The sequence below is a fragment of the Bufo gargarizans genome, chromosome 3, assembly GCF_014858855.1.
Source record: "Bufo gargarizans isolate SCDJY-AF-19 chromosome 3, ASM1485885v1, whole genome shotgun sequence".
NCBI lineage: Eukaryota > Metazoa > Chordata > Amphibia > Anura > Bufonidae > Bufo > Bufo gargarizans.
The window spans coordinates 161,735,004-161,761,675 of NC_058082.1; the positions used below are offsets into that span (position 1 = coordinate 161,735,004).

Sequence of the window (26,672 nt, forward strand, 5' to 3'; positions counted from 1 at the left end):
TTGGATGGAGACTGGTACACTGGGGGTTTGAAGCTGGCGCAGGTAAGTGTGTGTACATGTTGGGCACCACATACTATGGAAGCACAGTTCTAGCAGGGTTATAAAAATAATTTGAGAGCTGTGTATTTAGCCAATGTATTTTAATAGTATGTTGAAGTTCTTCTCTTAATGAACACATTCATATACATCCTTGTTCTGCGGTCTCAAAATAGTGTCACTAGTTTTGGTCAACTATATTGAGCAGATGAGCAACAGATTATTACACAAAGCTGTATGTTTTCATACTGTAAAAATAAGAATAGATTAATTACACATCCATGCATATGTTTATCTCTAATGTAGACCCTGGTGAATACACTATGAAGAAATTAAAAGCCTTTACAGAGGAACAGAAAATAAATCTGTGAAATCTCTGCAAAACACACCTTCCTTGAGAAGACTACCCCCACTCCATCCAGACCAGATTTTCAGTTTCACCATATTTTGTGTTGGGGTCGAGCACCTACAGTCAGGTCCATAAATATTAGGACATCGACACAATTCTAGCATTTTTGGCTCTATACACCACCACAATGGATTTGAAATGAAACAAACAAGATGTGCTTTAACTGCAGACTGTCAGCTTTAATTTGAGGGTATTTACATCCAAATCAGGTGAACGGTGTAGGAATTACAACAGTTTGCATATGTGCCTCCCACTTGTCAAAAGTAATGGGACAGAATAATAATCATAAATAAAACTTTCACTTTTTAATACTTGGTTGCAAATCCTTTGCAGCCAATTACAGCCTGAAGTCTGAAACGCATAGACATCACCAGATGCTGGGTTTCATCGCTTGTAATGCTCTGCCAGGCCTCTACTACTTCAGTTCCTGCTTGTTCTTGGGGCATTTTCCCTTCAGTTTTGTCTTCAGCAAGTGAAATGCATGCTCAATCGGATTCAGGTCAGGTGATTGACTTGGCCATTGCATAACATTCCCCTTATTTCCCTTAAAAAAACTCTTTGGTTGCTTTTGCAGTATGCTTTGGGTCATTGTCCATCTGCACTGTGCGCCGTCCAATGAGTTCTGAAGCATTTGGCTGAATGTGAGCAGATAATATTGCCCCAGAATTAATCCTGCTGCTTTTGTCAGCAGTCACATCATCAATAAATACAAGAGAACCAGTTCCATTGGCAGCCATACATGCCCACGCCATGACGCAACCACCACCATGCTTAACTGATGAGGTGGTATGCTTGGGATCATGAGCAGTTCCTTTCCTTCTCCATACTCTTCTCTTCCCATCACTCTGGTACAAGTTGATCTTGGTCTCATCTGTCCATAGGATGTTGTTCAAGAACTGTGAAGGCTTTTTTACATGTTGTTTGGCAAACTCTAATCTGGCCTTCCTGTTTTTGAGGCTCACCAATGGTTTACATCTTGTGGTGAACCCTCTGTATTCACTCTGGTGAAGTCTTCTCTTAATTGTTGACTTTGACACACATACACCTACCTCTTGGAGAGTGTTCTTGATCTGGCCAAATGTTGTGAAGGGTGTTTTCTTCACCAGGGAAAGAATTCTTCGGTCATCCACCACAGTTGTTTTTCGTGGTCTTCCGGGTCTTTTGGTGTTGCTGAGCTCACTGGTGCGTTCCTTCTTTTCAAGAATGTTCCAAACAGTTGTTTTGGCCACGCCTAATGTTTTTGCTATCTGTCTGATGGGTTTGTTTTGTTTTTTAAGCCTAATGATGGCTTGCTTCACTGATCTTGAGAGTTGACAGCAACAGATTCAAAATGCAAATAGCACACTTGAAATGAACTCTGGATCTTTTATCTGCTCATTGTAATTGGGAAAATGAGGGAATAACACACACCTGGCCATGGAACAGCTGATAATTGTCCCATTACTTTTGGTTCCTTAACAAGTGGGAGGCACATATGCAAACTGTGTTAATTCCTACACCGTTCACCTGATTTGGATGTAAATACCCTCAAATTAAAGCTGACAGTCTGCAGTTAAAGCACAACTTGTTTGTTTCATTTCAAATCCATTGTGGTGGTGTATAGAGCCAAAAATGTTAGAATTGTGTCGATGTCCCAATATTTATGAACCTGACTGTATATGGCAGCTACTGACTTCCCAGAAGTCACCCCAGCCACACAACTGTCCCTGAGCTTTGAGTCCCTGTGAGAAAATCGTATTACAAATATTCGTCATGGTCATCTTTTTAGAGAAAACCAATCCTTAGAAGACACTTTTGAATACGATTGTCGGCTGTCATGCTGTACTTTGGTTTGCTAGAGTCACAGCCTTAAGCCTCATGCAGATGTCCGTGGAACACGGTTCGTGAGATACCGGACTGGCATTGCAGGAGCGCACAGCGTCATTAGTAGCTATGACGCCGTGCGCTCCTGCAATGTTAGTCCGGTATCTCACGGACCGTGTTCCACGGATGTCTGCATGAGGCTTAAGTCTCATCTTTGACATGTCATGATTATTGACATCACACTCAAGGCTCATTTGCATGTACAGGTCAGATTATGATTACAATTTGAATAATTTCAATGTATTTGTTCCAAGTGTACATGATAAGCAATAAAAGCATTAACAATCATTGGTAAAAATTGATTATTCTTACTAGTTTTGAGCTAATCAAAGTAAAACGAATTGACTTAGATCCGAATTTCAGGGAAAATTAGATTCATCACAAAGCTGAATTTCAGCGCGCTTCATGGTAACGAATCAATTTTTCCTGAAATGGCAGTAAAAAAGCAAATCCACACCTCATCCATTTGCTCGCGGAGAGGCCATCTCGGCCATCTTGATTGAAGAAAACTCGCAAAATCTTGCACGCGCTGCCGCATCATGTCAACACACTGGCTGGGTGCAGTGACATCATCAGTAATGACGTCACTGTTTTCCCAGCGTGATGACGTGGTGATGTCATCACGTCAGTGCGCAAGAGATTTTGCGCATATTCCTCAACCAAGATGGCCGCGGCAGCCTCTCCACAAGCGAATGGATGAGGTGAGTATGTATTTTTTTGTTTTTAACCCCTGATTAACCTCTTAAAGGCCTTAATGACAGTCAGATGCTGCGATCAGGGTTGAATGTGGCATCTCAGGGGTTCAATGACAGGGGGCGGCACGGTCACCATTCCCTGTCATTGCTCCCGCTATATTCAAAGGAATGCGATTCGTGACAAAGTAATTTGTCACAAATCGAATTTCTTAGTGTATTTTTGCAAACTTCGCTCATCTCTAATTCTTGCATAAAAAAGTTGAGTATGTATTGACTTGAAATTGAATATGACAGTTGTGTACATATGCAAACAGTATGTATATGAGTGTATCAGTTGTGACAATATCTGTTAGAAACGTGGCACTTCACAACATGGTGATCCCAGGCAGCTCCATGAGTGGAGAGCAAGCCCATAATGTAGTTGTCTAGGATAAGAATACTCTTTTTTGTATATACCAGAACGTACCAGTACAGTCACTTTCATTTAATAGAGAATGGTGTAACTAGTACATTTCTAAATCACTTCATTTAGAAAACATGCCTTCATCCACCTAAAAAAAAGCAGTAAAATCACAGCCACTAGGGGGTCTCACTTCCACCTAACTTGAGGTCCACTGCATGTTGTCCCTAGTAACAGACACTCACAATACGGCAGAGAAAAAGTGGGGGGCTGTCAGAGCTAGCTGAGATCCTGTGATAAAACAACTGCTTCTAAACTTCACAGGAGCCTCCTGTGTATCTGTAGTCTACTTTCACACTTGCGTTTGGGCTTTCCGTTTGTGAGATCCGTTCAGGGCTCTCACAAGTGGTATAAAACGGATCAGTTTGCATTCTAACTCAGAATGCATCAGTTTAGTCTCCATTCCACTTTGGAGACAGACACCAAAATGCTGCTTGCAGTCCGTCTGATGAAACTGAGCCAAACGGATCCGTCCTGGCACACAATGTAAGGGAATGGGGACGGATCCGTTTTCACTGGCACAATATAAAACGGATCAGTCCTCCATTGACTTTCAATGGTGTTCAAGACGGATCCGTCTTGGCTATGTTAAAGATTATACAAACCGTTCCATTCTGAACGGATGCAGACGGTTGCATTATCTGAACGCGAGTGTGAAAGTAGCCTAAGTGTGATTTAAGTAACATAGTACATAAGGCCGAAAAAGGACATCTGTCCATCCAGTTCGGCCTGCTATCCTGCAAGTTGATTCAGAGGAAGGCAAAAAAAAAACTGTGAGGTAGAAGCCAATTTTCCTCACTTAAGGGGAAATAAATTCCTTCCCGACTCCAATCAGGCATCAGAATAACTCCCTGGATCAACGACCCCTCTCTAGTAGCTATAGCCTGTAATATTATTACGCTCCAGAAATACATCCAGGCCCCTCTTGAATTCCTTTATTGTAATCACCATCACCACCTCCTCAGGCAGAGAGTTCCATAGTCTCACTGCTCTTACCGTAAAGAATCCTCTTCTATGTTTGTGTACAAACCTTCTTTCCTCCAGACGCAGAGGATGTCCCCTCGTCACAGTCACAGTCCTGGGGATAAATAGATGATGGGATAGATCTCTGTACTGACCCCTGATATATTTATACATATTAATTAGATCTCCCCTCAGTCGTCTTTTTTCTAAAGTGAATAACCCTAATGTTGATAATCTTTCAGGGTACTGTAGTTTCCCCACTCCAGTTATTACTTTAGTTGCCCTCCTCTGGACCCTCTCCAGCTCTGCTATGTCTGCCTTGTTCACAGGAGTCCAGAACTGTACACAGTACTCCATATGTGGTCTGACTAGTGATTTGTAAAGTGTTAGGACTATGTTCTCATCACGGGCATCTATGCCCCTTTTGATGCAACCCATTATCTTATTGACCTTGGCAGCAGCTGCCTGCAGTGGCGTAGCGTAGGTTGCCAGCACCTGGGGCAAGCAAAGTATTGCGCCCCCAACCTGTGACCACGCCCCTTTTTTTTTTACAAATAATGCAGTAGATGTCATCTGCAGTCCTATGTAACACCACAGATAACACAGGGATAACTCTGAGTACAGATAATGTAGTAGATGGGTGTGAGGCCCCAGAATTCAGAACACGTACAGTGTGACCTGAAGTCTGGGGCCAGGCTTCGGCAGTGTGGCCCGAATTCTATATCCCCCCCCCCCCCCCCCCCCCCAACATACATTGCTATGAAAAATACAGGAGAAGACCGCACCATACATCTTACATCCAGTGACATTTCCTGTGATGTAGACTTTCCTCAGCATCTTCATCCGGAGATAGGACCGCCATGACACCTTCTTTCAGCCTCGTCTCGTCTCTGTAGAGTTTCACAGAAAATGTTTGGGATTTCTCACTTTACTATCACCCTCAGATAACAGACCTCCCCCGTAGTGCCCATAACTATAATGCCCTCTGTATAATTATAATATATACTGGCCCCTCTATATTATTATTTCCCCCTCTGTATTAATATTATTAATATTAAAACGGCCCCCTCTGTAGTATTATAGTAATAATTATGGCCCCCCTTTCAGCATACAGTCCCATGTAAGATACAACCTTCCCCCTGCCTTCAGCCCCTCCAGCATACAGTCCCATGTAAGACACATCACACTCCTGCCTTCAGCCCCTCCAACATACAGTCCTATGTAAATAATATCACACTCCCTCTCTTTGCCATCTGCCTTCAGCCCCTCCAGCATACAGTCTCATGTAAAATACATCACTCCCCGCCTTCAGCCCCTCCAACATACAGTCCTATGTAAGATACATCACACCCCTGCCTTCCAGCCCTTCTTGCACAGTCCCATGTTAGGCTACTTTCACACTTGCGTTCGGGGCTCCGCTTGTGAGTTCCGTTTGAAGGCTCTCACAAGCGGCCCTGAACGCATCCGTCCAGCCCCAATGCCTTCTGAGTGGATGCGGATCCGCTCAGAATGCATCAGTCTGGCACCGTCTGTCCACCGCTCTGCTCAGCAGGAGGACACCCGAACGCAGCTTGCAGCGTTCGGGTGTCCGCCTGGCCATGCGGAGGCAAACGGATCCATCCAGACTTACAATGTAATTAAATGGGGACGGATCCGTTTGAATTTGACACTATATGGCTCAATTTTCAAACGGATCCGTCCCCCATTGACTTACAATGTAAAGTCTGGACGGATCCGTCTGAAGCTACTTTCACACTTAGAATTTTTTCTACAATATAATGCAGACGGATCCGTTCTGAACGGATCCCATCGTCTGCATTATAGGAGCGGATCCGTCTGTGCAGACACCAGACGGATCCGCTCTGAACGCAAGTGTGAAAGTAGCCTAAAATGCATCACTCCCCCTGCCTTCAGCCCCTCCAGCTTACAGTCCTATGTAAAATACATCACTCTCCCTGCCTTCAGCCCCTCCAGCATACAGTCCCATGTAAGATACAACCCCCCCTCTGCCTTCAGCCCCTCCAGCATACAGTCCCATGTAAAACACATCACTTCCCTGCCTTAGCCCCTCCAGCATACAGTCCCATGTAAAATATCACCCCCTGCCTTCAGCCTCTCCAGCATACAGTCCCATGTAAATAATATCCCCCCCACCTTCTCTTCAGATCCCACTAACATACAGTCTCCAATACAAAGATGATTCCTTCTCTCTTCAGCCCCTGCAAAAAGCCCCCCCAAGTAAAAATAACAGTCACTATTCTCCTCCACATACTTACCTTCACACTCTGCTCCTGCTCTGTAGAATCTCCCGCACATCGTTAGGCCAAGCCCCCTGGATGATGAGACTCCGCCTCTTCCCTTGACATCATACCTCCCAGGATCAACTACATTCTCTTACACTACACTCGCTCTACTGCCTCATAGGCTTCAGGCCACTAGCCTGAAACCTATGAGGAAGAACGGAGGGGACGGGAGCCATAGGCTCCCATGACCCTCATTGAAGTGTTTGCCTCCTGGCGCCCCCTGCAATTTTGCGCCCCCACGCTACGCCCCTGGCTGCCTGACACAGGTTTCTACAGCTTAGTTTGCTGTAAACTAAAATTCCTAGGTCCTTTTCCATGTCAGTGTTACCCAGTGTTTTACCATTTAGTATGTACGGGTGACTTGCATTATTCCTTCCCATGTGCATAACCTTACATTTGTCAGTGTTAAACCTTATCTGCCACTTATCCACCCAAGCCTCCAATCTATCCAGATCCCTCTGTAGCAGTATACTGTCCTCTTCCGTGTTAATTACTTTACACAGTTTAGTGTCATCTGCAAAAATTGATATTTTACTGTGCTAGCCTTCTACAAGATTTATCTCTCTTTATCAGCTTTCTGAGCCCCAGATCTGAAAGCAAACATAGTGTGAAGTAAGGAAAGTAAGGTCACTGCATACAGTACTGTCAGAGGGGAGATGCACCCTGTTTCTGAGAGAAATACATCTAGCTGTGCAGCTGAAATAGGGAATAAAATGGCTGAAATAGAATGCCCAAAAAAAACAGTTCCTTCATAGTTATGAGAAAGTCCAAAATAACTAGTTCCTTCATAGTTATGAGAAAGTCCAAAATAACCAGTTCCTTCATAGTTATGATTGTACAATTACAAGAAGCTCAACCATTATGCAAACTGTTTTGAAAACTCAGGTACACTTTTGTTCCTTGTTCCTCAGCACCATCACATATTGGCTGTGCATCAATGGGTTCTGACTCCACCTGGCATCTGTAATTGTCCAAGAAGAAAATGCCACTGCACGAAGCTCCAGATAAACAGTGAAGGCAACGTGAAAAAAGGCCCTTTTTTGGCTGAAACCTTGCCTTCACTGTAAGTGTATCTGCTATATATGGAATACAGTGGACTTTTGGTACTTTTTTCACCAGGAGTTTAGTGCAGTGGTGTTTCTTCTTTGACTACTACTGAATGTCTGATACCAACATATAGGAAATACAGTTTTTTTAGAAAAACAAACAAACTGTTCAACACATAGGAAATGGCAGGAGACACTTGCTTACCCTATCGGTGGCAACAGCAGTGACCTGCTTCAGCCAGTGATTGGCTGTGTAGGCATCTCTAGGCATTTTACGGAAGAGGAGAGCAGTGGGCACCCAGTAAGCGTTGCAAAGACAGCAGTGGGCATTTGTTCAGGTGTGTAATGTTTTTTTTTTTTTTTTTAATCCCATTTTGCCCCATAATTGAATCCTGGCAGACAAACCCTTTAAATGTTACTCCAGCATGTTATCAGCCCGCAAATAATAATACATTTGGAGGCTGAGGAATTTTTCTAACTAGTTCTGAAGAACAGCAGAATAGAACCAGAATAGTCACTCTGCTTCATAGGAAAAATAGAACTTGGCAAATCACTCTATTAATAATATTAGAAATCATTTCAGATGATGCAAATGTCTAAGTTTGAGTAAATTGTTGGATCATTTGTCATGTGAACACTTTTATTAGAGTATATGGAGGAGTTTTGTATCGGGTTGACCTCAGTAATGAAGGATTTATCATTTGTTTGCTTTCAACATATTAAGGCCAATAATTGGGATTCCTTAGCTTGGAGGAGGCTATGGCATTAGTAATATAACTATGGCGAGCATGCTAACATTGATGCTAGTGTGTACTGATGTCTGCTGCTGCTCCTGCACTGAGGTGTGTACTGAGAAACCTGTAGTTTGCATAGTTTGTCAATTGTGCCTTAGGAATTTTGCTGTTATATCCTGTCTGTCAATAATCTATCTATCTCTCCTATAAGTCAAAGGCGTCATTTATCAAACTGGTGTAAAGTAGAACTGGCTTAGTTGCCCATTGCAACCAATCAGATTCTACCTTTCATTTTCCAAAGGAGCTCTGAAAAATGAAAGGTGGAATCTGATTGGTTGCTATGGGCAACTAAGCCAGTTCTACTTTACACCAGTTTGATAAATGATGCCCAACTGTTTTGTTAGTTTCCTCTTGCTATTAAGGCACATAATGATTTGTAGAACAATGACCTTAGAAATTTTGAAGCCATAGATCATATTTGTTAGTTATTTTTTGCATTGACTTATTGTACTTGACATATTAAGTTTTATTGTGGGTCATTACAATTAGAGATGAGCCAATTTCATATTTTGAAATTCGTTCACGCTTCGTTTGGTGGTAAAAGCAGAATTGCGTTATGGATTCTGTTGCCACGGACCATAACGGAATGCCTTTAGAGGCATTCCGTTATTCATTCCATCATAATAGAAGTCTATGGGCTGTAAAACGGACCCGCCCCGTTTCCGTTATGCAGAGGAGTCCTCTCCTGCATAATGGAAACTGGACGGGTCCGTTATGCAGGCCATAGACTTCTATTATGATGGAATGAATAACGGAATGCCACTAAAGGCATTCCGTTATTCATTCCGTCATATAATCGCGTTATGGTCCGTGGTAACGGAATCCATAACGCAATCCATCTTTTACCAGTAAACGAAGCGTGAACGAATTTCATTGCAGTATTCAAAGAGCTATAATTCTATTATTTTACCATTGATGTAGTGCTGGACAAATTGTGGTTTACATTGGGGTAGATAAGTTATTGATTAACTTTTATTCTTTTTTTCTGGAAGGGAGGGAGTGAACAGAAACAACATTTCTGCCACTGCCCATGTTTTTTTTTACTTTGGATAATTTCTCCTGTAATTTTTTAATGTTATTTCTTAACATTTGTTTGTCCCATTATGGGACTTAAACACACATACCTTTGATCAGTTCTATAATACAGTGCAGTACCTGATAGCGGACATACATTGCAGACCTTTCTTAGGCTGCTGATTGTCATGGCAACCTCTAGTGATTCAGGAACGCTAATCCACTGCAAATTGAAAAAAAATATGCGTGTAAAACTTTCTAATCAATATCTGTGATGCTTTTTTTCTACATCTTGTTTGGGCGTACCTTCAGAGCAGACAGTTGCCTTACAGCCAGAGATGGCTCTGCTCTGAGGTTTGTGAGAAGAATGAGGAAAATGTCTGATCTTCTTTATACTGTATATTTCTCAGTTTTGATAGCAATATGAGAAAAGTTAGGATCAAAGGAGAGGAATTGCTGAGATTTTGTTTATTTTTCAGTGTATTTTCCACACTGACCATACGCATTAGATTAATGCCGGCAAGATGGTTGACCATCTGTTTTGTATGGGGACCTCCCTACTCTCCCTCAACAGCAAATGGAGATAGGGATCAGACAAAGATTTCAGCATGCCTTAGGCCCCTTTCACACGGGCGAGATTTCCTCGCGGGTGCAATGTGTGAGGTGAGCGCATTGCACCCGCACTGAATCCGGACCCATTAATTTCTATGGGGCTGTGCACATGAGCGGTGATTTTCTTGCATCATTTGTGCGTTGCGTGAAAATCGCAGCATGCTCCTCTTTGTGCGTTTTTCGCGTAACTCAGGCCCCATAGAAATGAATGGGGTTGCGTGAAAATCGCAAGCATCTGCAAGCAAGTGCGGATGCAGTGTGATTTTCACGCACGGTTGCTAGGTGACGATTGGGACCCGATCATTATTATTTTCCCTTATAATATGGTTATAAGGGAAAATAATAGCATTCTGAATACAGAATGCATAGTACAATAGGGCTGGAGGGGTTAAAAAAAAATTTAAACATTTTTTAACTCACCTTAATCCACTTGTTCACGCAGCCGGCATCTCTTCTGTCGTCTTTTGTGAAGAATAGGACCTTTGATGACGTCACTACGTTTATCACATGGTCCGTCACATGATCCATCACCATAGTGATGGATCATGTGACGGACCATGTGATGAGCGCAGTGACGTCATCAAAGGTCCTATTCCTCACAGAACAAGACAGAAGAGATGCCGGCTGCGTGAACAAGTGGATTAAGGTGAGTTAAGAAATGTTTAAAACATTTTTTAACCTCTCCAGCCCTATTGTACTATGCATTCTGTATTCAGAATGCTATTAATTTCCCTTATAACCATGTTATAAGGGGAAATACTACAATCTACACTACAGCTAACCCAAACCTGAACCTCTGTGTAGAAGTTCGGGTCTGGGTACCACAGTCAGTTTTTTATCACGCGCGTGCAAAACACATTGCACCCGCGCGATAAAAACAACATCGGAACGCAATCGCAGTCAAAACTGACTGCAATTGCGTTCCTACTCGTGCGGGTTTGCCGCAATGCACCGGGACGCATCCGGACCTTATCCGGACACGCTCGTCTGCAAGGGGCCTAATCCTTTTGTTCTTGGGGAGAAAAACTGCGCCACAGGTGTCTGACAGTAGCTTACTCCTTTTTCCCCATTCATGTGCCCAAGTGTACATGTCTATTGTGGGAGTCAGGAGAGAGAGAGAGCAGTCGGCCAAATAAGCCACAGCCATTTAAATGTATTGCCATCATTACTGTCGCTTGGTCACTTCAATGTAAATCATTATTGCTGGCTTCAACTAGTGCATTTCTTTGTTTTTAGTCCTCAAAAATATAAAACATTTTATATAGAATCATGCTTTTCTTATAATGCATTCAAATGAAAAAGAAAACATCTGGATTTGGTATGAGACAATAGATATGGCAAATAAATATATTATTTGTATGCATTAATAAAGAAGTGTTGGTGTAACCCCTAGAGTGAAAGAGTTTCTATTCTTCTGCATTCTTCTTTTTATTACTTTTTAGGATGGACAGTCACAAATGGATGGACTTAGATGGCTCCTGGGTGTACAGTACAAATCCCAGAAGGCAGCCCGACAATCTCCTGAAATATAGTACTTTACCAGGCAGAAACCAAGACAATTACAGAACAGCCGCTGATATTTCCAGAAGATCAGCAGATGACAGAGGCAAATATGGCACTGTACCTGGCAGGTAAATATATGGAAGTTAAGTATACACAGCTGTCACATCAGCCTCAATCATTACCATTCTTATGTTTTGTTATTCTTAGGCTCATTTTGCATGGTCAAGTGTGATCCAGAAAAGCTTGTGCTCCTACAAGTCCCACAAACAGTGATTCTCTCCCCGAGTGCCCTTAGTAGTAATAGTGCACCCAGGAGTATTGATGTCCTCAATGTTCCCCAGAACTAATAATGTTCCCCATAGTCCCCCAGTAGTAATAAAACCTACCACAATTCCCCCAGTAGTAATAATTCCCCTGATAGTGTCCAGTAGTAGCAGAGCCCACCATACTGTCCCCATAAGTAATAATGCCTGCCTATAGGGCCCCCAGTAGCACTAATGCTCCCAATAGCGCCTAAGTAGTACTAATACCACCTTCAGTAGTTGTAAAACCTGCCATAATGCTCCCAGTAGTAATAAAGCCCCCACAGTGTGCCCCAATAATAAATATGCCCCCTTATAGTGCTGCCAGTAGTAATGACATCCACCATATTGCCCACCAGTAGTAATTTATCCCCCATAATGTGTGTCAGTAGAAAATAATGCCCCCAGTAGGCCTAATGCCACCTTATAATGTATGCCAGTAGAAAAATATCCTCCCTTATATTGCCACCAGTAGTACCAATGTTCCCATAGTGCTCCCTCAGTTATAGTTATGATGACTCCTCCCCCCCAAAGTAGCATACAGCATGCTGCCAAAGAAAGATAACAAACACCAGGGGCGGATTGGCCATAGACCTTAAAGGGAAATTTCCCAGTGGGCCAATGCCCATGGGGCCACCTGGGCCCTCCTCACGACCAGCCAGTGGAAGTTTTTGGGGATGTATTTTGTGCTGCTGGCAGTATCTTGTGATGGACTGTGGTATTTGGCTCTGTTAGGGTGGTATAATGTGCTACAGTATGGTATTGCTGGCCCTGCCTTCCATCAATTTGGACCCAACTACAAAACTTTTAGTATTTTTTCCAGGGCCAGTATAAGTTCCCAGTCCGCCCCTGACAAACACAAATACCTCCATGCCACTGTCTGCGATGCCTTGCAGCACACTGGCCTCTTCCAGCCTGTGTGCTAACCTGCTTGCAGCCCAGCACAGGCGGCGTGATAATGGTCAGGCTTCAGGCCTAGTCCATGTAGCCTGTCAGAGTGAACAGCAGGGCAGGGAGATATCAGCTCCCGTGCCCCATCACAGCTTTCAACTGTATTGCCATTCTGAGGATGGCAATGCTGTTGAATATCGAGAGACCTAGTGACCAGCAATGAAACATTGCTGGATGCTAAGGCAGACCCGCGTATGCCCCTTAAGCTGCGATACGTACCCAAGATTGAGAACCACTGTTCTAGTGTGTGTATATATATATATATATATATATATCATCCATCCCTCCTTTCAGCCATACCTATGTTCTGTACCAAGTTCTGGTCACTGAATTGAAAGGGGGTTTGGGCAGTGTTGGACTGGGTTGCTTTGGGCCCACAAATAAAGCTTACTCTGGGAGCTGATCCTACAGTTATATGCAGATATTGCCTGTTCATTTTTAGACCTTGAGGATACAGCAGTTTTAGATTTTTTTTTTATTGCAGCATTTTTTATGATCCCATTGATCTATCCATTGATGTAGGCATGTAGGTTTGTTTTTCTTCAGTGGCACCATTTGGGGGTACACATTAGTTATTGGCAATCTTTTTTAAGGCATGCACCATCAGTTTTAAATTCATTGGAAGAAATGTATCAAACTGGTGTAAAGTAGAACTGGCTTAGTTGCCCTTAGCAACTAATAAGATTCCACCTTTCATTTTCCAAAGGAGCTCTGAAAAATGAAAGGTGGAATCTGATTGGTTGGGATGGGCAACTAAGCCAGTTCCATTTTACACCAGTTTAATAAATCTCCCCCTTTATCTTTATTCTATGGGTCATTATGTTTGCAGTAGTACCAAATGCGTATTTCTTTTTATATTTCACTGTTTTAAAAAAATGTAGAAAAAAAGTTTTGTTATTTATTTGTGCACAATATTTTTTCCCTCTTAGGAGACCTGATGCTGTGACCATTTTATTGCTTATGTTATGCTTTGTAATAATGATCCTGTTGATAGAACATGGGCTTATCAATTTTTTTTTCTACTACTGTATCACAAGGCAATCCATAGTGCTGCTGGGGACCAACTTGTCAACCATGCAGTGTACATAATACCTCCTAGCAGCACCAAATACTACAGCGTCGCACCTCCCCAGCATTATAAGGCCTCATGCACACGACCATTGTTGTGTTCTGTGTCCGTTGTTCCGTTTTCTGTGATTTTCTGCGGACCCATTGACTTTCAATGGGTCAGTGGAAAAATTTAAAAATGCACCGTTTGTCGTCCGTGTCCGTGATCCGTGTTTCCAGTCCGTGAAAAAAATATGTCCTCTCCTATTTTTTTAATGGACAACGGTTTGCGGACCCATTCAAGTCAATGGGTCCGTGAAAAAACACGGAGGCACACAAGATTGTCATCCACGTCCGTGATCCGTGTCCGTTTTTTTTCTATAATTTGCAAGGCAAACTTGACTTAGATTTTTTTTTTTATTTCCTTCATGTCTGGTGATCCTCCAAAAATCAAGGAAGGAACCCCGTTTTGCGGACCGTGAAAAAATACTGTTGTGTGCATGAGGCCTAACACAAACACCATAGTGCAACACAACATATGTTCCCAGCAGGACTAAACAAATGCAACAGTGCAGCCCAAAGTACCTCCCAGAAGCGCAATACAAATACTACAGTGTATACATAGAGATGGTCAGGGTAAAAGTACTGACTTTAACCCTTTCATCCCTAAGGAGAGGGGAGATGATATGGAGAGACAAGTTTGCTTTGGGGGGGGGGGGGGGGGGGAGTTGGGGAGCCCCCTACAGAGTAGCATCCCCACCACCTCTCCTACCTGGTCTTCTAATTTAGTTAATCCCAGTTTCCAGGCCTGTGGAGGGAGATTGATAGGCTTCTCTGGAGCCCTGTATTACAGAATGCCGCAGATTGCTGCCTAGTAGAGGTTTCTCCATGAGGAATAATTTAGGGCCTCTATCCCTATACTTACAGTGGTAACCACAGTGTGATGCCTTATGTGAGACCTATGCACATATGCAAAATAAAGTAGACATTATCTATCTTAGTATTCAAATGGCCGGTTGGAACATATTGTGCATCACAGCCCAAGAACCTCAAGCTAAACGGCTGACCCCTATTATATTAAATGGACATGAAACAATTCAACAAAATCAGCCCCGGCCAAAACAACCCTAGGGTAAGATGGTCAAGCTGCAGTTGGTTGAACCCCTATTTATTTGCAATGGCCAGTCCCCACACAGATTTGCAGCCATTGGTGACCATGGTGGGTGGTGTTTGGCCCCTTGTGGTAGTCAATTATCTGTTTTTATTATTTAAAATATAAAATTAAATGAGGAACAATGCACAGATTTCATAGTCGTGGGCCAGTATAGAGCTACTGTATATACTGATTGCCAATCTGTACAGTATGTGTTTTATACATTTATATGTAGAGTAGGGTTTTATTGCTGCTTTGCTATATCTCATTAAATAGGAAGTTGTAAGATTTAATTTGCTTGTGCCTTTTGATGTTGAGATCAAAACTAAACATATTCCACCTGGGTGGAGGAGTGATATGCAGGCAAGCCTGACAGAGCTACAGGTGTACCACAGTCCTGCGGGACGTCAGAAACCTTCCACCCAGGTAAGAATAGTGTTTCAGATGAAGTTTCCATGCAAAAAAGTCTCAGCCTTCCAAAGTATATTATTCATTGAATCAGTAGATATGTTGCTATGTCGCAGGATATTGTATTACAGCTAGACAAGCCGTATACAAGCTCGTTGGTGAACAGAAAGTTTAAAGTACTAACTGTATACATAGGATATAGTTTACACTGCATGCTTTTATAGTTATTTGTAAAACATGTTACTGGCAACTAATTTATGTGATCTGAAATATAACTTGCCATAGCAATAGTTTGGAATATGTCTCTGGGGGCCTACAGACCCTCATGGCTGAGCAAAATGTGCATTTATCATATGTACAGCGCTATGGAATGAATGGCGCTTAAATAATAAATAATAATAATAATAATGATAATGGGAAAGCTGGTGATGCTAGATGTTGTCTGAGGGATGGTTCCTTTAAAATGTATTTATTGTCTGTAGACACTTTTAATTATACAGTTTCTAACTTCCTCTGCTTATTTGCACTCATTGATAAAACCGACATAAAATGGGCACATTTTTTAAAATTATATTTGTTTTATTTACCTAAACATGACCTTTATGGAGATCCCTGCTCTTCTCTAGCCAACAGTTAAAGCCAGAGATGGAGCAGCAATTTCATAACCCCCTTGGGATTCAGCATAGGAAATACAAATGTATCCCTTTTATTAGGCCCCATTCATACGTCTGCAATTTCGTTCCACATTTTGCGGAACGGAATTGCGGACCCATTCATTTATATGGGGCTGCACGATGTGTGGCCCGGCTCCGGAAATGCGGACCCGCACTTCCGGGTCCGCATTTCCGTTCCCGAAAAAAATAGAACATGTCCTATTCTATAAGTGTCGGCGATGTGCGGTCCGCAAAATGCGGAACGCACATTGCCGTGTCCGTGTTTTGCGGATCTGTGGATCCGCAAAACACGTTACGGATGTATGAATGGGACCCTTAGTTTGACTTTTCTGAAAGTTAGAGATAAAGTGAAAGAGTAATTGATTTTTCAAAAAAAATTGACAATCAACAGTGACATGTCAAAAGTTTTAATATATGTAGGTCTGGGCGCTGAGACCCCAAATGATTGCTTCCTCTGAGAACAGACTCATAGGGGGAGATTTATCAAAACTGGTGCAAAGGGAAAAACTGGCTTAGTTGCCGATAGAAACCAATCAGATTCCACCTTTCATTTTTCAGAGCGCCTTTGGAAAATGAAAGGATCTATCTGGTTGCTAGGGGCAACTAAGTGAGTTTTCCTTTGCACCAGTTTTGATAAATCTCCCCCATAGTCTTCTTTATAGAGCCCAACCTTAGCTAGTGAGGAGAGACGTTTTCACACTGGCCACTAGACCTAATAATATGAAGTACACATTACTTTTGAGTAGCCATCGCATCACCATGACAATAATTACAATGACAAGTAAAACCTCTGTATAGATAACACAGGATTTACCAATCACAATAGGTCATATAACAGCTCATACAGTGGCGTGCCTAGGGTGTTTGGCACCCGGGGCGTGTCTTTTCTCTGGCACCCACCCCCCCAATACTTGACCATATACCTCTTACATCCAGGGACATCTCCTTTCATGTAGACCTTCTCTTTCCTCTTCTCCTCCGTTAGACCGCCATGACAAATTCTTTCAGCCGCATCTCGTCTCTACAGACTTTGTAACACAGACACATTAGATTTCTCAATTTTTCCATCAACCTCTCTATCCTGGTGTCCCCACAGTGTCATCCTGCTGCCACCCCCAATACCTGTGCCCGTTGTGCCCCCCAATGCCCCAGGTACTATACTGCTGAAAAAAATAGTGACATAATTGGGGTAATTTATCAAACTGGTGTAAAGTAGAACTGGATTTCTAAAAGAGCTGTCAAAAATGAAAGGTGGAATCTGATTGGCTGCTATCGGCAACTAAGCCAGTTCTACTTTACACCAGTTTGATAAATTACCCCAAATGTCCATATAGTGTCCACAGCCGTTATAATGTCCCTTAGAGCGCCCCTATTAATAATAACACTCTATATTGTGCTCCAGGCAATAATCCCTGTATATTGTCCCCAGAAATAATAGAATTGCCCCTACAGTGCCTCCCCAATAGCAAGGCCCCCCATGCTGCCACCATATAGCAATTTCCCCCCACACTACCCCCACACAGTAATTTTCCCCACACTGCCCCATATAGTAATTTGCCCCACACAGTAATTTGCCCTACACTGCCCCCACACAGTAATTTGCCCCACACTGCCCCACACAGTAAATTGCCCCACACTGCCCCATACAGTAATTTGCCCCATACAGTAATTTCTTCCACACTGCCCCATACAGTAATTTCCGCCACACTGCCCCCATACAGTAATTTACCCCACACTGCCCCCATACAGTAGTTTCCCTCACACTGCCCCCAATAGTAGTGTCCCCCACACTGCCCCCACACAGTAGTTTCCCCCACACTGCCCCCACACAGTAGTTTCCCCCACACTGCCCCCACACAGTAGTTTCCCCCACACTGCCCGCCACAGTAATTTTCCCCACACTGTCCCCTACACAGTAGTGTCCCCCCCACAGTAATTTACCCCACACTGCCCCCACACAGTAGTGTCCCCCACACTGCCCCCACATAGTAGTGTCCCCCAAAATTTTCCCACACTGTAGTGTCCCCTACACTGCCCCCACACAGTAGTTTCCCCCACACTGCCCCCACACAGTAGTTTCCCCCACACTGCCCCCACACAGTAGTTTCCCCCACACTGCCCCCCCCACAGTAGTTTCCCCCACACTGCCCCCCCACAGTAGTTTCCCCCACACTGCCCCCATACTGTAGTTTCCCCCACACAGTAATTTTTTCCCCTCACTGTCCCTATACAGTAGTTTCCCCACACAGTAGTGTCCCCCACACTGCCCCCACACAGTAGTGTCCCCCACACAGTAGTGTCCCCCACACAGTATTTCCCCCCACACTGCGCCCACACAGTAGTTTCCCCCACACTGCCCCCACACAGTAGTTTCCCCCACACTGCCCCCACACAGTAGTTTACCTCACACAGTAGTTTTCTCCACACTGCCCGCCACAGTAATTTCCCCCACACACAGTAGTTTCCCCATACAGTAGTTTCCCCATACAGTAGTTTCTCCCACACTGTAGTTTCTCCCACACTGCCCCCACACAGTAGTGTCCCCCACACAGTAATTTCCCTCACACTGCCCCCATACAGTAGTTTCCCTCACACTGCCCCCACACAGTAGTGTCCCCCACACAGTAATTTCCCTCACACTGCCCCCATACAGTAGTTTCCCTCACACTGCCCCCACACAGTAGTGTCCCCCACACAGAAGTTTTCCCCACACAGAAGTTTTCCCCACAGAGTAATTTCCCCCACACAGTAATTTCCCCCACACAGTAATTTCCCCCACACAGTAATTTCCCCCACACAGTAATTTCCCCCACACAATAGTTTCCCCCACACTGACCCCCACACAGTAGTTTACCCCACACTGACCCCCACACAGTAATTTCCCCCACACTGCCCCCACACAGTAGTGTCCCCCATACTTTCACCACACAGTAGTGTCCCTCACAGTCATTTCCCCCACACTGCCCCCATACAGTAGTGTCCCCCACACAGTAATTTCCCCCCACACTGCCCCCATACAGTAGTGTCCCCCACACTGCCCCCATACAGTAGTGTCCCCCACACTGCCCCCATATAGTAGTGTCCCCCACACAGTAGTTTCCCCCCACATGTCCTCCTGTGTGCATCCCCCTCATGTCCCCCAAAGTTGGCACATAAAAGAAAATAAAAAAAATTGCTCTCACACAGTATCCCACCATATTTTCCCCCCACGTGCCCTCCTGTGTGCCCCCCCTCATGTCCCCCAAAATTGGCACATAAAATAAAAAAAAACAAAAAAAAACTAAAAGCTAAATACTCACCTGCACTTGCTCGCAGAGTCCCGGCACTGTGCTGCTGAGTCCCGGCAGAGGCTCACGCAATGAAGTAATCGCGCGTGCCGGCGGGATTTCACTACCGCACAGGCCTCAGGCCTACTAGGCCTGAAGCCTATGGCGATGATCGGCAGCGGGGCAGGGAACTATGCGCTCCGCTCCCGTGGCCCGCCGCAGTATGTGGGTGTCAGCGCTTCAGCAATGAGTGCTTCCATCTGTATTGAGCTTATCTAAACCCCCCCTCCCCCCGACCTCTGCACAGGGCACAGGTCATTCCTAGAAAACTGTCCCCTAGAAGTTAATGAGGTCCCCCTGATTTTAACAATAATTAATTTTCTGATGATACATTCCCTTAGCAAATACTGCAAGTACAACATGCTAATTCAGTGAAATAAAAGCTAATAGTTAGGCAGAGGGAGATGTAGAGTATTGTTCTTTAATAGTTGTAGTTCTAAAGTCATTGATATATTTACTGATTTATCTCTAAGGTACATTAACAAAGCACCAATGAGAGGTCAGTCTCCCTACAGACTGTGGTCGACCACCAGACTGCCACAGGGTGCAGTCTTGCAAGATTCAACAAACTGGGGTTCCAATCTGCCACCAATTCATAGAGATTCCACACTAGGGAGAATGGATCAAATTCAAAATGCTGATAGAAGAAATGATGCACGGGTAAAAGAACAGTTCCATTATAAGTGGGACAACAATATGGCTAGAACATATGCTGCTGAATATGAAAGGAAAAGACAAAAGTTGTCTGGAGATCCATATAGACAAATGGTAAACCATTCCCCTTCTAAAAAGCGGAGACAAAAAGGGAAGCTGATACAAATGGACAGTATTTATGGAAAATGGGAAGCAGATTATATACTAGAAAAAAAAATGAAAGAGCTAAAGTATGATGAGTGGGAACCTTTACATAATCTGCCCAAAGCGCTACAAAATCAGCTCATATCACAATCAAGCAAGGTGGGCTATCCAGAGACTGAAAAAACTAAATCTATTCTAACAAATTCTGGAGATACAAGTCAGGAAAAAAGAAGTTGGTGGTCTAAGCTTGTAAAATCTGCAAAATCAGGAGTAACTAATTCAGCTGTTTCAGAAACTTTTCAGGACAAAGCACAAAAAAATAATGTGGAGCAAAGCTCCTCGTTAAATCACAATAAGGAAGTCTTAAAAGAAAATCGGCCGCAATTTAGAAAACGAAAAGTTCCCCCACCTTACGTTCCTCCTCCTTCTTATAATTACCCACACCTTATCTTCCCTACGAACAAAGAAAAAGTTAATCACACTAGAGGATACAGCCAAAAGCCAAGTACTCATATTCTACCTCTACATGACATTGAGGACTGTCATGAAAGTAGAGAAAAGGTGCCAAGGTATAGTGTGGAGAAAACTAGAGCTGCCAAGACAAATTTATCATCAAGTACAAATATGCGGGGGAACACTGTAGAAGTAGCGGAAAAACAAAAGACTGACCCAGCTTTGCAGAGCATAATACAAGGCAGAAAACTTCCTCGAGCTCATAGCACATGGACAGGACCTAACTCTGATGAGTTTCTTGATCATATATATGAGAGTGTAGAAGGCAGAAGTTCCCCTCTTACTCACGATACACCAAATTTTCCAAAAATCAAGTCTGATCTTGACCTACCGAGTGATAACATGATATATGGGACAGTTTCATTCCCTGCTCAAAGGGACACATCAGTTCCATACACACGGCACGCAAATAGCAAAGCACAACAGGACAAAAGTGAAGCAACAAAAAGAAAAAATATGACCGCTGCAAAAAATAGCCGACATCAAATGCCACCTTTTGATACCCGCCCACCAATACCTCTGCATGGAATTAAACTGCCACGAGAGTTGGGTTTCAGTTATGCAAGTGGAAATTTTCTAAATGCTGATAAAAGGAACAGAGGAGGCTACATAAACATTAATAAACAAGATAGTGAACAAGGACATGAGCAGAGAAGACCATTAAGGGTTGTATCAGGCAAAGAATCAAAGACAAGACCTGCTCCAAAATCAAATAACGTTGATTATGGGTGGTACAGTCATACTCTTCCTGTGAAAAAACAATATATGAAACCATATATGCAGGAAGAAACAACACAAGGTGATTCCAGAAAGGAAAGAATAACTTATCAGGATACAGAATTTCCCAGATGGAGAGAGCCTGGAAATGTCAACACTTTACCGGGGAGAAGCCATGATCATAACCGTTGGAGAGGTCCCAATGGCCTGAAATTTAGTAGGAAATACAATATATCTGAACATTCTAATATACATCCCAGTGATCTAGGAAAAAGCCAAGCAAAGGAAACAGAGAAACTTCAGGCTGCATTATCTAATGAGGATGAGGGACTTTTTGTCATTGATGCAACCTGTGTAGTTGTTAGGGCAGAGTATATTTTTCCACCAGTAATGGAGCAAGTAAAATTTGTACCTGATGAGAAATCTAACGAGGAATCCTTGCCCATTCGTAGTCACTCTAAGAGTCTTGTCAAGAAAGAGAGAGCACATCACACTTCACATTCAAAGGCTAGTTCGAATTTACCAGTACAACCGTGCTCTCAAAAGAAGCATTCTAAAATTGAGCAGTGCAATCAACTGTTCACAGAGAGACAAGCCTCAACCCTCAAAGAAAGAGCAGTCCGCATTTTAGGGCTTTCCATTGGAGAATTAGATTATCTCAATGAATCTCAAGATCAGCACAAACCCTATGGATCCCTGACAGAAGCTGTTAATGCTGAACAAGGACACACATTTAATGAGCAAGAATCTGAGGTTTTGATTAAAAATGGAAACAGAAAAGGATTTAAGATCCATAATTATAAAGAGATGCCCTGCATTTTAGAGAATGTAGATCATCTTCCAGCTACATCAGAAACTGTTAATGATAGTTTGCACATATCTGTTAATAGTACTAAAGAGATTAAAGAACTGGGATCAGAGCAAAGTGTACTTTCTCCTGACATACAGAACACAAGTAGCAAAGAAAGCTGTTCAGAACCATCTGACATAATAGTTCAAAATGATCAAACTCTAGCAACACCCAAACCCCAAGAAAGTTTTCTGCCTATGGTAAAAGGTGTTGGAATCAGTCCATATCCAAGTGTATATTCTCATTGTATGGAACTTGATACTACCATGAAGGAAGAGATACAAGACTGTAAAACATCAGCAGAACCATTGGATTTACATGTCACAGAAAAGTTAAAACAAGTTGAGGGTATGTTACTAGAGTCAGTGGAGGAAGAATGTCTTGTTCAGCAGAAAACGTTATCGATGGTCAATAAAAAGAACCCAAGTAAAGATAATCCTATAATAGGAGGGAACTCAGAGGAAGACCACCCAGCAGAAACTCAGTTGAAAGAAAAAAAATCCAAGCCTACAAAACATGCATCAAATTTTACAAATCCTCATTTATTTCAGGAACCAGACATAGAACACAAGAAAGTTGCTAGTGAAGTTTGCTTGGCCTCTCAAGCAGATCATACATCTTCTAGGAGCCTAATAAAAGCATATTCAAGAAAACCAACTTACTATGCCAAAGATCTCAGGGAGGCTGTCTCCCGAATCAGGCGCCACACAGCCCCAGATTCTGACACAGATGAGGATCTAGAGAAGTCTTCATTTGACTCAGTAGAGCCGGTTTCAGACGAATATGTGACTTCATGTAGCTCAGACACCTCAGACTCTGAAGTGACAGTAATACTGTGTGAAGATGAAAAGGATGAAGACACATTACCCATCACAGAAGATACCAGTAGTGAAAGAATGAATGGACACAGAGAAGACATATTTACCAAGGATATTATGGTAGCAACAGGTCCACTCGTGACACTGCATGAAGGTGCATTTGAAGATCAGCCTAATAAATACCAGGCGCCTGAACAAAAAGCTGTGTATGATCTGAACAGCTGCATTAAGGAAATACTTCAGGACTTGAATAAGACTGAGCAAGAATTCTTCCCAAGCAATGAAGATCAGAGTGAAGCCTCAGCAAGTTCTAATGTTCCAGACCTGCCGACAACAGGTAACTTGTACTGTGAGCCCTTGAGACATTAAAGAGGACCTGTCATCTCTCCTGATATGTCTGTTTTAGTAACTACTTGCATTCCCCATGTAATAAGGGTACTTTCACACTAGCGTTGTTCAGATCCGGCAGGCAGTTCCGGCAACGGAACTGCCTGTCGGATATGGCAAACCGCATGCAAACGAAAATATGTTTTTTTCCGGATCCGTTAGATGGATCAGGTGATATACCGGATCCGTCTCATCCGGAATAACAGATCCGAGATTTAATTTTTTTCAAAGATCAAAAGCAAAAATAGCTCCTCCTATGTCCCGGTGCATGCACAGACCAGGAAACCGGATTCGGCAACGTGGCAATTTCCGGAACACTTGGTACCGTATCCGGCATTAATACATCTCTATGGAAATTAATGCCCGATCCGGCAAGTGCGGTAGTGTTCCGGGATTTTGGCCGGAAAAATACTGCAGCAAGCTGCGGGATTTTGTCTGCTCAAATACCGTACAAGGGACAGAACGGAAGACCTCCTGATGCATACTGAACGGATAGCTTTCCATTCAGAATGCATTAGGACAAAACTGATGGATTTTTTTCCGGTATTGAGACCCATTACTGGACTTCAATACCGGAAAAGAATAACACTAGTGTGAAAGTACCCTAAGAATTCTGGAGAATCTTTCTTATGACTCTGTGTTGTACCATTCTTCTGTTAGTCCTACTAGAAGTCCTTGAATGAATTGCCAACAGTCTTCGGGGGCAATTTTTTTATGATTGCATTTGACTCATTTTGGGTTTAAAATCACTTTTTTCAATTGGTCTTTATTAAAAATATTCAGCAGCTTTGTCATAACTTCTGCCTAGCTTTGAGAATCATACTTTCACTTTGTGCCGGTCATCTAATAACCCTTATCTCTAAATTACTAATATCTCAAAAACACTTACTTAAGACACTTTTTTTTTACAAACTGTTTTTATCGAAGATTTTTTTTACAAATCATAAAATGGTTACAAATACTAGCCAATCTTGTAAAGCATACAGTAGGCCGATGCAATGGAAAGAAAAAAAAGCATAGGAAAAGCCTGGCTTACGACAGAGATGTTAAGCCACATTCTTATCAGTAAGATCAGAATTGAGCTATATTGAGTGTATATAAGTTCATGGATAAGGATCTGCCAGCTGAGCTGCCTGACTGAACACAGTAAAACACAGAGTATGTTACTAGAGAATCTCTAGGCTGTAAAGAGAAACATGCTAGAATTTTTTTGTTATAAAGACCAATTAAAAAAAAAATTTTTAGCTTAAAATGAGTACAAGGCAATACTTATAAAATGCCCCAAAGTCATCCATAGTGTTTAAGGTCCAACTGGATGTTATTAGTTGGGTTTGTGTCCCCGCACAGCCTGACACTGTCCAATCAGTGTGATACTGTATCAGAATTATTGTGACATGTCTAATCCCTTAGATGCCACAGTCACTACTAATCGTGGCATAAATGGGAGTTATCTCTGATACCAGTTAATGTAACAGGATGTCAACTGTATTGCACAGCCTGTCACGCATGGAGCAGGCTCAGCTCATAATACACCCCTCACACATTGCAGACTTATTGGGCACGTCCTGGCATGAAGCATGAAGCAAGGTGAGCAGGTTACCACTGCAAGTCATTGGCCGTATCAGCGTCAAACTTGATGTTAATACACAGGGAATGAAGTGAGACAGTAGGGGAGCAGGTAAGCATGCTTCCCTCTGCATCTCCGGCAACGTGGGGAGGTCTACCCAAAAGGCCCCCCCGAAGATGAACAACCCCTTTACCGTTCTGTATTTAAATCAAAAACTTTAGCTTGGAATATGAGTTTGTGAGATATTGTAGTCCCATGTTCTCATTAATTTTATCTTTAGGAGAATATCGCACAAAGAAAGTTATATGAAGTATACAGAATGAAGATCATGAGGGAAACCTGCAGAGCAGACCTAAAGTGGACGTTGAAGACTTTCCCTCTGCTCCTGGAACCACCTTTGGCTTTTAAAGAAGTGTTTTATATGGTTGTGAAGATGGCGAAGTACACACAATGTAGAAATCTGATCAGCCTCTTAATTTTACCATTAGAAAGGTTGCTGTCTTTACAGTTGGTTTTCTTATATTCAGTGTGTCATGTATACTAGATGACATTACTTGCAGTGATATTCATAGTCTGGCTCAGACCAACCCACAGGAGAACAGGTGGCCCACCTCCTGGCACAGTAAACTGCACTACATATAGATACAACATCTCAACCAGACTATGTTCATATAAAAACTGGGTAGATTATTTAAAGGGGTTCTGCATTTTTTTTCTATGGATAGATCATCAGCGTCTGATTGACGGGGGTCCAACACCCGGAACCCCTGCCGATCAGCTGTTTGAGAAGGCAGCGGCGCTGGCAGTAGTGCCGCGGCCTTCTTACTGTTTACTGCAGGCCCAGTGACGTCACAACCAGTATCAATGGCCTGGATGATCTATCCAGAGGATAGAACATCAGTTAAAAAAAATGCAGAACCCCTTTAACAAACTACCCGGTTAATTAGTATAGATGCAGTAGATGGCTAAGATTACTTCTAGGCACAGAAGCAGGTCAACCAGTATTCTCTTTTACCAGGGACCTGCCTTATCAAAGTTTCTGCATGGACCCCAATAATGTAGCATGTAGGAGCAGGTAGTGTTTGCATGTTGCTTTACAGTGGGCCCCCAGATTGGATTTCACTGGTGGGCCCTAGGCACCCGTGTCCGACACTGTTCATGGTACATGTACTGAGTTGTGCAGGAGTGATCTCTCCATAAATCCGCAGCAGCACTACCCTTTTATAAGGGAGCGATGGAAATAACCTCTTTTTTTCATTTGTATTATTCTTGTTGTAGCAGCCACAAATGTCCATGTATGTGAAACACGATATATCCACCGGAATTGGCCCAATTTTAGTTATTTCAGCTGGTCAAGTGGAAAAATATATAGTCTACATTTTTTGCTGTGCCCTTGTTATTACCTCTCTGCTAAGGCTACTTTCACACCTGCGTTCGGAGCGGATCCATCTGCACAGACGGAT

The 26,672-nt window shown here is 43.0% G+C and overlaps 1 protein-coding gene across 2 annotated transcripts; it reads left to right on the forward strand.

Moving 5' to 3' along the window:
- Positions 1-22: 22 nt before the first annotated feature.
- DDN (dendrin) lies at positions 23-25,949 on the forward strand. Of its 2 annotated transcripts, none has more exons than XM_044287071.1 (4): positions 23-42; positions 11,638-11,826; positions 20,033-23,592; positions 25,490-25,949. In XM_044287071.1, exons 2-4 carry the CDS (start codon positions 11,639-11,641, stop codon positions 25,516-25,518), a joined length of 3,777 nt encoding a protein of 1,258 aa, XP_044143006.1. In that variant the 5' UTR covers positions 23-42; position 11,638; the 3' UTR covers positions 25,519-25,949. The 2 variants fall into 2 exon arrangements, with proteins under 2 accessions (XP_044143006.1, XP_044143005.1); XM_044287070.1 differs by lacking the exon at positions 23-42 and adding an exon at positions 8,559-8,617.
- Positions 25,950-26,672: the final 723 nt, after the last annotated feature.